Source organism: Manacus vitellinus, unplaced genomic scaffold, assembly GCF_001715985.3.
Source record: "Manacus vitellinus isolate BGI_N305 unplaced genomic scaffold, ASM171598v3 scaffold_21_pilon, whole genome shotgun sequence".
NCBI classification, from domain to species: Eukaryota; Metazoa; Chordata; class Aves; order Passeriformes; family Pipridae; genus Manacus; species Manacus vitellinus.
Window position 1 is genome coordinate 8,052,233 of NW_021939546.1, and position 10,775 is coordinate 8,063,007.

The following is a 10,775-nucleotide window of genomic DNA, read 5'->3' on the forward strand; positions in this document are numbered from 1 at the left end:
GTGGTGTCTTTTAATGAGTGTTACATGCTTTTCAACAGCTGTTTATCATTTCTCTCGTGCTTATTGTGTCGTTACACATGGTCAGCAATTACTGAGGAAAGCTGCTCTCTGGGTGAGAGACCCGAGGCACTTGGGAGATGGGTGGGAAATGAGGACCCTGGTGCTACAAACTGCTTTGAAGGAATGTCTTTGAAGTCTGTGAGCCTTCACTTATCTCTGCCCCAAGACACACCTGCACCAAACAAACACCCCATAGCTGAGGCTTAACGCTTCAGTTACGCCCAGCTAGCTCCACAGCCTCATGATGCCAGTTATCCTGACTTTTCCCTCCCCCTCGCCTCATTCTGTCCCTGCGATGTTTTGTCCAAGGAGGACAGGCCCCCATTTTGCATTTAGGTGCTACCTATTGACATGGATAGTTACTTCATTCATCTCACTTCACGCTAACAAATCTAATCCCTGTTTTGAAAGAGCAGCCACTGAAGGGAGGATGAAGATTCAGTGTGCTCTTCAGCCTGAGTTTCACACCCACCTCTTCTGTTTCCCTGATAAATGCCTTTGTGGCAGCTCTGTAGGCTCAGTGGGAGGTGTTCCTGCCCCTCCCCTGGTCATAGCTGGTACACCTTCTCCCAGTGTTCTCTTCCTAGAGAGAAGCTTCCAGGCTGTCTCCTGAAATCCAGGCTGCCAAGTGGCTCAGCCCTGCTGAAACCGCAGTTCAGGTGCCAAAGCCCTTCGTTGCTTTAATCACATTCTGTGTTGTCCCTGGCTTACAGCTGCATTTCACAATATTCCTTTGTTGCCCCAGCAGTGTTTCTGTACCCTCCCTCACCCACATCACTGCTCAGGCATTTCCCTTCAGACCTCCTTCCTCCTTTGCTTGCCTCTGGAACAATAGTCAGGATTTCCTTAAATCACTGCAATTTTACCTGTGTTCCATTATCTCCCCCCACCAAATGATAATTGCAGATTAATTAGCATACTTAATCAGCCACAACTAACACGTAATTACACCTAAATTTAATTATTCCGGTCTGGTCTAAACACTTGTACAAGACTTGATAAAGCTTAACTCTGAGAGGACCAGCATACTCCTAGTACATTTTTATGGCCTGCCTTTGTTACTACGGACAGCTCTGCTCATCTCATTTTTTCCATTGCCTCCAGATTTTAATTCCCTGCTCTGCTTTGCTGTAGTTGCACTTTTACAGATCCAGTTCTCCATGGAGTTGCATTGGTGGACCTGGGGCTACTCAGGTGTGGTAACACCACCCACAACAGGTATGTGCAACTCCTTTAAGTAATAGCAGTGTTTGAGAGGACATGTTTAACCCTGATTGAACTGTTGTGTGGCAGCAGACGTTCCATGGGAGGATGTGCAGCATCTGGCATCATCATCTCAAGTATGTCACTGCTATAAAGTCCAAGGTGTAAATAACTACTTGAACATAAAAGTTGGACTGCTGATTGCCTAAAGAAAAATTTCATTAGCACAGAACAAGACGTGAGTTGTTTCCTATCTCTCAACTTGCATGCCAGCATGCTGTAAGTATTTTCATCTACCCCATCTCATCTGCTGTCATCTCTGCCATTTTTTCACTGATTGGGCTTTTCCAGCACCATCTTCTGTTTGGAAAACAGTGATTTCTTCAGAGGTATCTGAACAACATGGAGCAGAAATCAAATCACTCCAGCTGTTCTTAGCAACGGGCTTGAGCCACTCACTGTGGAAAGAGGATGTGATTCAGTGGGCTGAAATTATTGGCTGGATTAATCTCATTAGTTGTAAAAAGCATGGAGGTGAACAGAGCTCTTAAAAGCCTGGGTATTCCCTTAAAAAGCACAGCTGTAATGTGAAAAGCGATTTGGGAGCTGGTGCTATTTGATCAGGGAGATGTGTTTGAATTGCAGATGCCACTTACTGTTCAGATTGGGCTTTTATTCCTATGGGAATTTGCAGATTAACAAAGCTGGGCAGTACTGAAAGCTGATTTCATCATGCCCTTTCCATCATGGGACAGGTAACTTCTGGCTGCCCCACTCAAAGCTGCCAAGGTATATTTTGCCAAGACCGATTTCTGCCTACCTGCTGGAGATGCAGACAGCCCTTGCAGAGCTGTCGACCCATCCTGCCACCACAGCAGTTCACTAATCCTGCCCACAAGCAAAGGTGAGGGCGCAGGGCTGTCCCGAGGTCTCTCATTAGCCTAATTCCCAGCTGCTGCACAGGATTTTCACACTGGTGGTTTCAAACCCTCTGCAGTCAGAGAGCCTTGTTACCTTCCTTCCTCAGACAGGGAAACCAAGACACAGCCTGAGAAGGTGATTTTTGTTCAGGGCCATTGAGCAGTCCAGTACTGGCACTGGGAATGAGTCCAGACAGCCTAATTATCCATCCACCTTCCAGTTCTTTCCCAAGGTACCTCCTCTAACTCAGTGGAAACTACCTGCCTACACCTCTACTGCAGGAAAATTGCATTTCACAAGTACAGCCACCACCTCAGCATCTGTGAAGTGCCTTGAGAGCCAGTTGTTCTTTAACTGTCCCACTACCCTTGTGGGGTGGGGAAGCACCAAGGTCTGCTCACTTTCCTGGGAGGGGAGAGGTGTGGCAATGCCAACCTCCCTGTCCACAGAGGGAGTGGGGGTGCCAAGTCTTTCTCAGTCCTAATCCAGTGCTTCAATTACACAGTTGTCCCATCTGGCAATGAGTTGCAATGTCATTGCCCCCTGTCCTTTAAGTCACTGTGTTCAGAGGACAGGGAATTCTCTGTGTCATGCATCCTGTCTGCCTGTCAGCCCTACCCCAGGGAAGGTGTGGTGCAATTCCAGCAGTCTCTTTCTCTTGCCCTTGCTCCTGGCCCTGCCCAGGTCCTCCTAACCACTGTCTCGCGAGCTGGGGGCTCCTGGCAGCTCTCAGTTCCCACTGAGATTCCCCCAGGTTGGGAAATCCCCCATGCACCACCCCAAAGTGTTCTCCTGACAACTGTGCCAGCACCAGAGCCACTCACCTTGGCGACTAATACAACAACATGTGCCACATCTTGACCAAACCAAGCCTGTACTGTTGGGGAGGGAGGAGAGGACACAGTAACCAGTCATAGCCCAGCCAGTCCCCTCCACCAGCAGTTCTGGCCACAGTGGGCCATAAAGAGTCGATTATCTCTGTGGGCTTGAGCACATTCACCAGTCACCTACTACCAGCTGCAGTGAAGGGCGGCCATGTCACAACCTCCCCACTCAAATGTGATCCCCACCAATTAAGAAGGTGTTTTCATCCTTGACCTCTTTCAAGTTGCCTGTTCCTCACTCCTCTGGATAAAGGAGAAAATCCACGTGGCTTCCTGCTGCTCCTCCCTAGCCAAGGTGGACTATTTCAGACTAAAGCTTTCCCTGTCGGCTTTGAGCCCTTTAGGCTTTGTTCTGGTTCTCCATGGGGAAGCTGCCAAGATGAATACAGCTCCAGGAATGGGTACTAAGGCAAAGGCTCCTACCTGAACAGGCTCTGCAATGTGCTGCTGATGCTGCTAGAGGAAAAACTGGCTTTCAAGCAGCAGAATGTGACTTTTGAGGATACAAGGAGCTCCTGGCACCTAAAAGGACTCAAACTCAGCTGCTCTCATCCATGAAGTGCATCTGCTTGCTTGCAGCTGAAGCAGAACAAAACTAATGGGAAGGGCTGTCCAAGCATCCCTTGAAAAGGGCAAAGGCCTGAGGATGCAGGCAGAGGTAATGTGGTCATTGCTGAGCTCCTGCCAAGCTTCCCTGCCTAAGGGCAGCCTGTGCTCTGCAATGGGTGCTCAGCACTGGGTGCTCAGTGTGAGCAGTCCACCTCCCAGGCTTCCACCCCAGGGTGCTCCCAGCTTGAGCTGGGTGTCCCAGACCATCATGTGCAAAAGGTTCCTGTGCAAGAAGCTGCTTCCCAGCAGGCACAGACAGTCTGGAAGAGGAGGGGAGCTATGTCACTAAGTTCAGCTCTCCCCACACGTGCAGCCCATGTCCCTGACTGCCCATGTCCCCAGGACTGCCTGCAGCCACATCCTGGCAGCTCTAATCCCCAAGGACTGCGGGAATGGTGGCAGCCCTTGCCATGGCAGCCATCACTGTGGCACCCAGCACCGTGGTTCCCCAGGAAATGTCCCTTCCTATGTGGAGACAGGGCTGGAAAACAGCAGGGATCCTGGTTGTAATTGAAACTGTTGTCTGCTCAGGGGGAGCTGTCTGAAAGCACCCAAAGGTTACCTTGGATAGCTGCCAGGATGCAGAGGTTGTGCAGTAATTTTGTATCCCCCAGTAACTTCACCAGGGGCAAATAAAAGACAGGACCTGTAACCACCACTCCAGTGGGCATAAAAATGTTGTCCTGCAGTTGTGCAATTACAGTAACACCACTGGAGGGGGTGACATTAGTGAGCCAGGTGTGTGAGCCAGCACAGGGCTCACAGACCCTACAGGTTGTGTAAGAGCACATCCAGGGCTGGATGGGATGTGCCATCTCTCTGTGCCAACCCAAAGCCCAGACTGCAAATCCTCTGCAGGATGCAGAGAGGTTCAGCCACTGAATGACTTGGCCTCTTGCCTTCCCTGACTTCTCCTACCTAGACCTGGCCTGGTGCTCCCTGGGGATGCTACTGGAAAGGGAAGGGGTTTTTCCACCACTCAGTGGGGTTCTAGGACTGTGGCTTCTCTCACACAGACCCTCCGATCACTTTGGCGAGGAACTGTGCCAGGGACTGATCTCAGACAGCTTCCACTGCCTGCTCAGTCTTTCCTTCATCTTCCCCCCATCCTCAGCAATTTTCCTCCCGGAAATCCCCCAGGGCAAAGAGGGGAGGCTCCAGACAGACATGTGCACGGCACACCCCCCTTAGGCCACTGTTGTTTGGCCCCAATGGCATAAATCAGCCCTGGCAGAGCAGCGGGTGAGCAGTTTGGTGAAAGGCTGCAGGGGCAGCAGTACGTTTATTAGGTTCCCCCAGCACAGCTGGAAAAAATAAGGATCACAGAGAGGCTTTCAGGCACATAACCCCCAAGCTGAGCCCTGCATTCAGTCCTGTCTGCTGATTTAATAAGAGATCAGCTTTCCCCACATCTCCTGAATAGCCTTAAACCCTCCTGGTTAAAATGCTGCCCCAGCGAATCAATCCAAGATGGTTTTGTCCCTTTGATCAGCACAGCAGGCAATAAGTCACTGATGAAAATGTGTTTCACCTCTCTGGCTCCAACAGGCAATAGAAATGGAGACAACCCTCCCATCCTGAACTGCCTAGTGAAAATCTTCCAATTCCTGGGCAAGGAGGAGGTGGCCAAAGGGATATGCAATGTAGCACTGGAGGTCCTGTGGGACACACAGCTCAGCTGGCAGGTGCAGGTAAGTCCTGATTGAGGCCAGCACAGTGTGCTGGGTGTCCAGAGGTGTGAGCAGATCCTGCAGGGATCCATCCTGTTCCTCCAGCCTCCCAGGCAGCCACAGCGCTTCTCCCAGACAGCATTTGCATTGCCTGTCTAATTGTGGTGGGAAACACGTAGGAAGAAGTAATTGCCTGACAAAACCAGTGAAGGCTGTTCTGGGAGGGAAGTTGCTACCTGGCAGCCAGGAAACCTGGGCCAGATCCCAGCTCTGGCACTGAGCTGCTGAGGGACTTCCACAGGTCCCTCCAGGCACACAAGATGCTGAGTCACCTCACAGAACTGGCTCAACTCTTTAATGACTTTAATGCTCCTAAATCATGCAAGAGCATCAAAAACGTGCCTACTTCCAGCCCTCTATAAACAGGAGTGCACATGAGGATTTCCCATCATAGAAGAATCGTGAAGATTTCTTCAAATCACATCTTTAAATAAAATAAGGATTCATTCTTACTCTTCTATACTTAAACAGGATAATTTAACTCCTGTGAAATCTCCTCCTCTAGTGGAGTACTTTATTATGTGCTTACAGCTGCTCTCAGAGGTGTTTAACTCCCCCTGAGCTGAGGCAGGAGGCTGAAAAGTGCAGTGTGGAGGTCACCAGGTGCTAGGCAATGTCTGTCTGCCAGACTGGACAGCAGAAAGCTGAAATGAGATAAGAAAAAGGCTTTTGATTCTCAGCCCTCCTTCGGGCACACTCCAAGTGGTTGTCTCTAAACACACTGGGACTTGCTGCCCCGAAGACTGAGCCTGGAAGGGGGAGCAGATGGGCTTGTTGCTTTCAAGGATCCATTTTGTCCTGCCCTGCCTCTATTTATTATTTTTCACTATTACATGAGAGTGGTTGCTGTGTAACAACTCTTCCCGGTGGATGGAACTCCTGGATCAAGCCATGGAGTTTGACGTGGGTGATGCCATTCCCGAACTGCAGCTCTTCAGGGACAAAGGGCTCACAACCCAGAAAACACTCGCCACTGAGTGCTGCAGGTGGGCCATCCAAGTGGGCAATGTGGCTCCGTGAGTTAGGAAAGATGAGACATTCCCAGCCGGCACCTGCAGCTGGAGCTGAGGTCGGTCTTCCATAACCATACTCTGGAGGTGACCAAGCCCTCCAGAGCCTTCGCCTCCGGGAGAGGACAGAGCTGGTGAAGATGCTGTTTGAGATGATGGAGGTCGATTCTCCCGAGGGCAGGATGGACGAGCGGCCCCTATCCCTCTCAGCCAGCAGTGGCTGCCTCTCCCATGAGCCGTCAGGATCTTCTCAGTTTCCCAAGCTCTTGTTAATTAAGACGGGTTTAATTAGGAATCCCGGCGGTGCCAGTCCCTGTCCCCGTCCCGCCCCACCGCCCGCCGCTGCAGCCGCGCCTCCCGGCCGGCAGGGGCGCCCACGCCCCGCCGACGGAACCATAGAGTGCGGGGCGCCCCGCCCACGTCCGGGGGCGCGTGAGTATCCCCCACGTGAGAGGGAGGGGCTCCCATTGGCTGCGCCGGCGGGGCCGGGCGCGCGCGCCCGCGGGTGTAAGTGCGCGCGCGTGCACGTGCGAGTGTGTGAGAACACGGGTGTGTGTGTGAGAACACGGGGGTGCGTGAGAACACGGGTGTGTGAGAGAACACGGGTGTGTGTGAGAACACGGGTGTGCGCGAGAACACGGGTGTGCGCGAGAACACGGGGGTGTGAGAACACGGGGGTGTGAGAACACGGGTGGGTGTGAGAACACGGGTGTGTGAGAGAACACGGGTGTGTGAGAACACGGGTGTGTGTGAGAACACGGGGGTGTGAGAGAACACGGGGGTGTGAGAGAACACGGGTGTGTGAGAGAACACGGGGGTGTGTGAGAACACGGGGGTGTGAGAGAACACGGGGGTGTGTGAGAACACGGGTGTGTGAGAGAACATGGGTCGGTGTGAGAACACGGGTGTGTGTTAGAACACGGGTCGGTGTGCCTGTGTAGGGGTACCTGCACATCCCGGAAGGCGTGCAAGAGTGTGCACCCGGATGTGTGTGCAGGGGTGTGGGTGTGGGTGTGTGCACGCACAGGTGTGTAGGTGTGCCCATGAGGCATTCCCATGTGTCCATGTAGGTGCACCTGTACACCCGGAAGGCATGCGGGGGGGATGCTTTTGTGTGTGTGCATGCATGTGCACATGTGTGCAGGTGTGCCCTTGCAGCGTTCCTACGTATTCATGCAGGAGTATCTGCATCTCCCAGAAGGTGTGCGTGGGGGGGTGGTGTGAATGCATGTAGGTGTGCCTGTGCAGCACTCGTATCCATGAGGGGGTACCTGTACGCCTGGAGGCCGTGCACGTGTGTACACCTGGGTGCATGTGCACGTGTATGTAGGTGTGCAGGTGTGCCCATGATGCATTCACGTGTCCGTGTAAGGGTACCTGTATATCCCGGAAGGTGTGCGGGTGTGTGCACCTGGATGCGTGTGCAGCTGTGCGTGGTTACCTCTGTGCTCAGGGTGGCTGCAGACAGCAGCACATCCTGCAGTGTCCCAGCAGTGCTGCCCGTGGGTGGGCACGGTCAGTGCTGACCCTGCTCTGTCCTGCTCTCTATCTGCAGGCTCCAGGCCCCCTCCGGCACCACCATGGAGGCCTTGGTCAGAAGATGCCGTCTCCCGGTGCTGGGCGCCCACCAACCCATCAGGCCCCGGCACAGCAGTGCCCTGGGCAGGCCCAGGTGGCTGCTGCTCTCGAGCTCTTCGCAGCCCCCTGTCACTGCCGGTGGGCAGTGAGGGGGGTGGGAGGGACGGCCCGGGGAGCCCACCTGCCGCAGCCAGCGCCTGATGCTGCAAGGGGGGCTCATCCACCCCGCCAGCCCCGGCTGCTACTGCTACCTGCCGCCCACCGTGCGCGCCATGGAGAAGCTTGTCAGGGTGATGGACGAGGAGATGCAGGCTCTGGGCGGGCAGAAGCTGAACCTGCCCAGCCTGAGCTCGGCAGAGCCATGGCGCGCCAGCGGCCGCTGGGACCAGATGGGGCCGGAGCTGTTCCGGCTCTTGGACCGGCACAACCACAGCTACTGCCTGGGCCCCACGCACGAGGAGGCGGTGACGGAGTTGGTGGCCTCTCAGAGCAACCTGTCCTACAAGCAGCTCCCGCTGCGCCTCTACCAGGTCACCAGGAAGTTCCGGGACGAGCCCAAGCCCCGCTTTGGGTTGCTGCGCAGCCGGGAGTTCTACATGAAGGACATGTACACCTTTGATGCCTCCGAGGACGCGGCTCGGCACACCTACGACCAGGTGTGTGATGCCTACTGCCGCCTCCTCAGCCGCCTGGGCCTGCCCTTTGTCAAGGTGCGGGCAGCCACGGGCAGCATCGGCGGCACCACATCCCACGAGTTCCAGCTCCCGGCAGACATTGGCGAGGACAGGCTCGTGCTGTGCCCAGAGGGACATTTTGCGGCCAACGTGGAGACGTTAAACGGGGAGCAAACCTCTTGCCCCACGTGCGGGGAGAGGCTCACCGAGACCAAAGGGATTGAAGTGGGGCACACATTTTTTCTGGGCACCAAGTACTCCTCGGTCTCCAACGCCGTCTTCTCCTCCCCTGAGAACAAACCCCAGCTGGCACAGATGGGGTGCTACGGCCTGGGTGTCACACGTATCCTGGCGGCCTCCATCGAGGTGCTCTCCACAGAGGACAGCATCCGCTGGCCAAGCCTCATCGCGCCCTACCAGCTCTGCTTCATCCCCCCCAAGAGGGGCAGCAAGGAGGAGGAGGAGGGAGCGGTGCGGCTGGAGCAGGTGTATGACCACCTGGCCAATGCGCTGCCCCACCTCGCCGGTGACTCAGTGCTGGATGACAGGACACAGCTGACCATTGGCAAAAGGCTGAAGGATGCCAACAAGCTGGGCTATCCCTACGTGGTCATAGCTGGGAAGAGGGCTTGCGAGGACCCCCCAGTCTTTGAGGTTTGGAATCAGAATGCTGGCGAGGTTTTGTTCCTCACCAAGGAGGGTGTCATTGAGTTGCTGAGTAAAGTGCAAGTCCCTTAAATTCCTTGTCTCTGAATATCTCATCTTTGCTGCACTAGGTTTATCTGAACAGCCCTGGTTCCTTTTCAAGGACATGCAGGATGTTGGCAATGGCTCTGGGTGAGCAGAGACAAATCCAGCTCATGTTAGAGCCAGCCGTGGTGTCTTGCAACTGTGCTGGGTGCTGAGATTGAGCAGCAGTCAGCCCCCATTCCCCCCACAGGGCTGGGGATGTTCCTCCCTCTGGGTACAGGTCCCTGCAAGCTGCTTTTACCAGCACATGTAGCCTTGCGTGGCTGTGGGAGCACTGGCAGGGTCAGCCCCTCGCTGCCCAGGCCTCTTTTGAGCACACACAAGGCTGGGGCTGCAGAGTGGGATAGGAGACCTTCCTTCACCCTTTTTATGTGCCAAGTTCTCAGCACAAGGGATTTTAAGAGGGAGAGAAAGGAAACCCTTTCTTCTGCGTATTCTCTTTGCAGATACACAGGGTCCATGAGGGTGGAGGTTGCACATGCCAGGCCCGGGGGCTCCCATGAGGAACAGCATGCTACCATCCCAGTGGCTCTGACTGGTGCCATCACCCCATGAGCCTCTCCTGCACTGGGAGTTCCTTGGAGGGAATCACTTTGCCCTGTCCTGCAGCTCCAAGGTCATGAGAGATCACGAGCAACAGCGATGCCCCTGTCATAGAATCAAGGAATGAGTTAGGTTGGAAAAGACCTTTAAGATCACTGAGTTCAACCAGTAACCCAGCATTGCCAAGCCCACCACTAACCCATGTCCCCAAGTACCACATCCACACGTCCATTAAGTCCCTTCAGGGATGGTGATTCCACCACTGCCCTGAGCAGCTTGTTCCAATGCCTGACAACCCTTTAAGTGAAGAAAATTTCCGACATCCAATCTAGACCTCCTCTGGTGCAGCTTCAGGCCGTTTCCTCTTGTCCTGTCACTTGTTACGAGGGAGAAGAGACCAACTCCCACTTGGCTACAACCTCCTTTCAGGGAGTTGCAGAGAGCAAGAAGTTCCCCCCTGAGCCTCCTTTTCTCCAGGCTGAGCCCCCCAGCTCCCTCAGCCACTCCTGGTGCTCCAGACACTTCCCCAGCTCTCCACGTGCTGCCAGCCGGGACGATCACCTCGGCCTCCTCCCAGCTGTTCCAGGCGGGATCAGCTCCACCTGCCATCCATCCCCAAGGCAGGTGCCACCTAAAGGTGCAGGGGAGAGCGGGGCTAAAGTGGAGGGCGATCGGATAGAACACGGGGCGTTCGGAACGAGCAGGGGGCCGTCGGATGGAGCAGGGGGCGGTCGGAAGGAGCAGGGGGGCGTCTGGATGGAGAGGGGGCGGTGGATGGAGCAGGGGCGAGTGAAGAGCAGGGGGCGGTCGAAG

At 54.6% G+C, this 10,775-nt stretch overlaps 1 protein-coding gene across 1 annotated transcript; it reads left to right on the plus strand.

The window, feature by feature from the left end:
* The first annotated feature begins 7,982 nt into the window (after positions 1–7,982).
* PARS2 (prolyl-tRNA synthetase 2, mitochondrial) lies at positions 7,983–9,408 on the plus strand. The gene is given in 1 exon segment (XM_008925225.3): positions 7,983–9,408. A coding segment is annotated over 1 exon segment (1,410 nt). The 5' UTR covers positions 7,983–7,997; the 3' UTR covers position 9,408.
* The last annotated feature ends 1,367 nt before the right edge of the window (positions 9,409–10,775 follow it).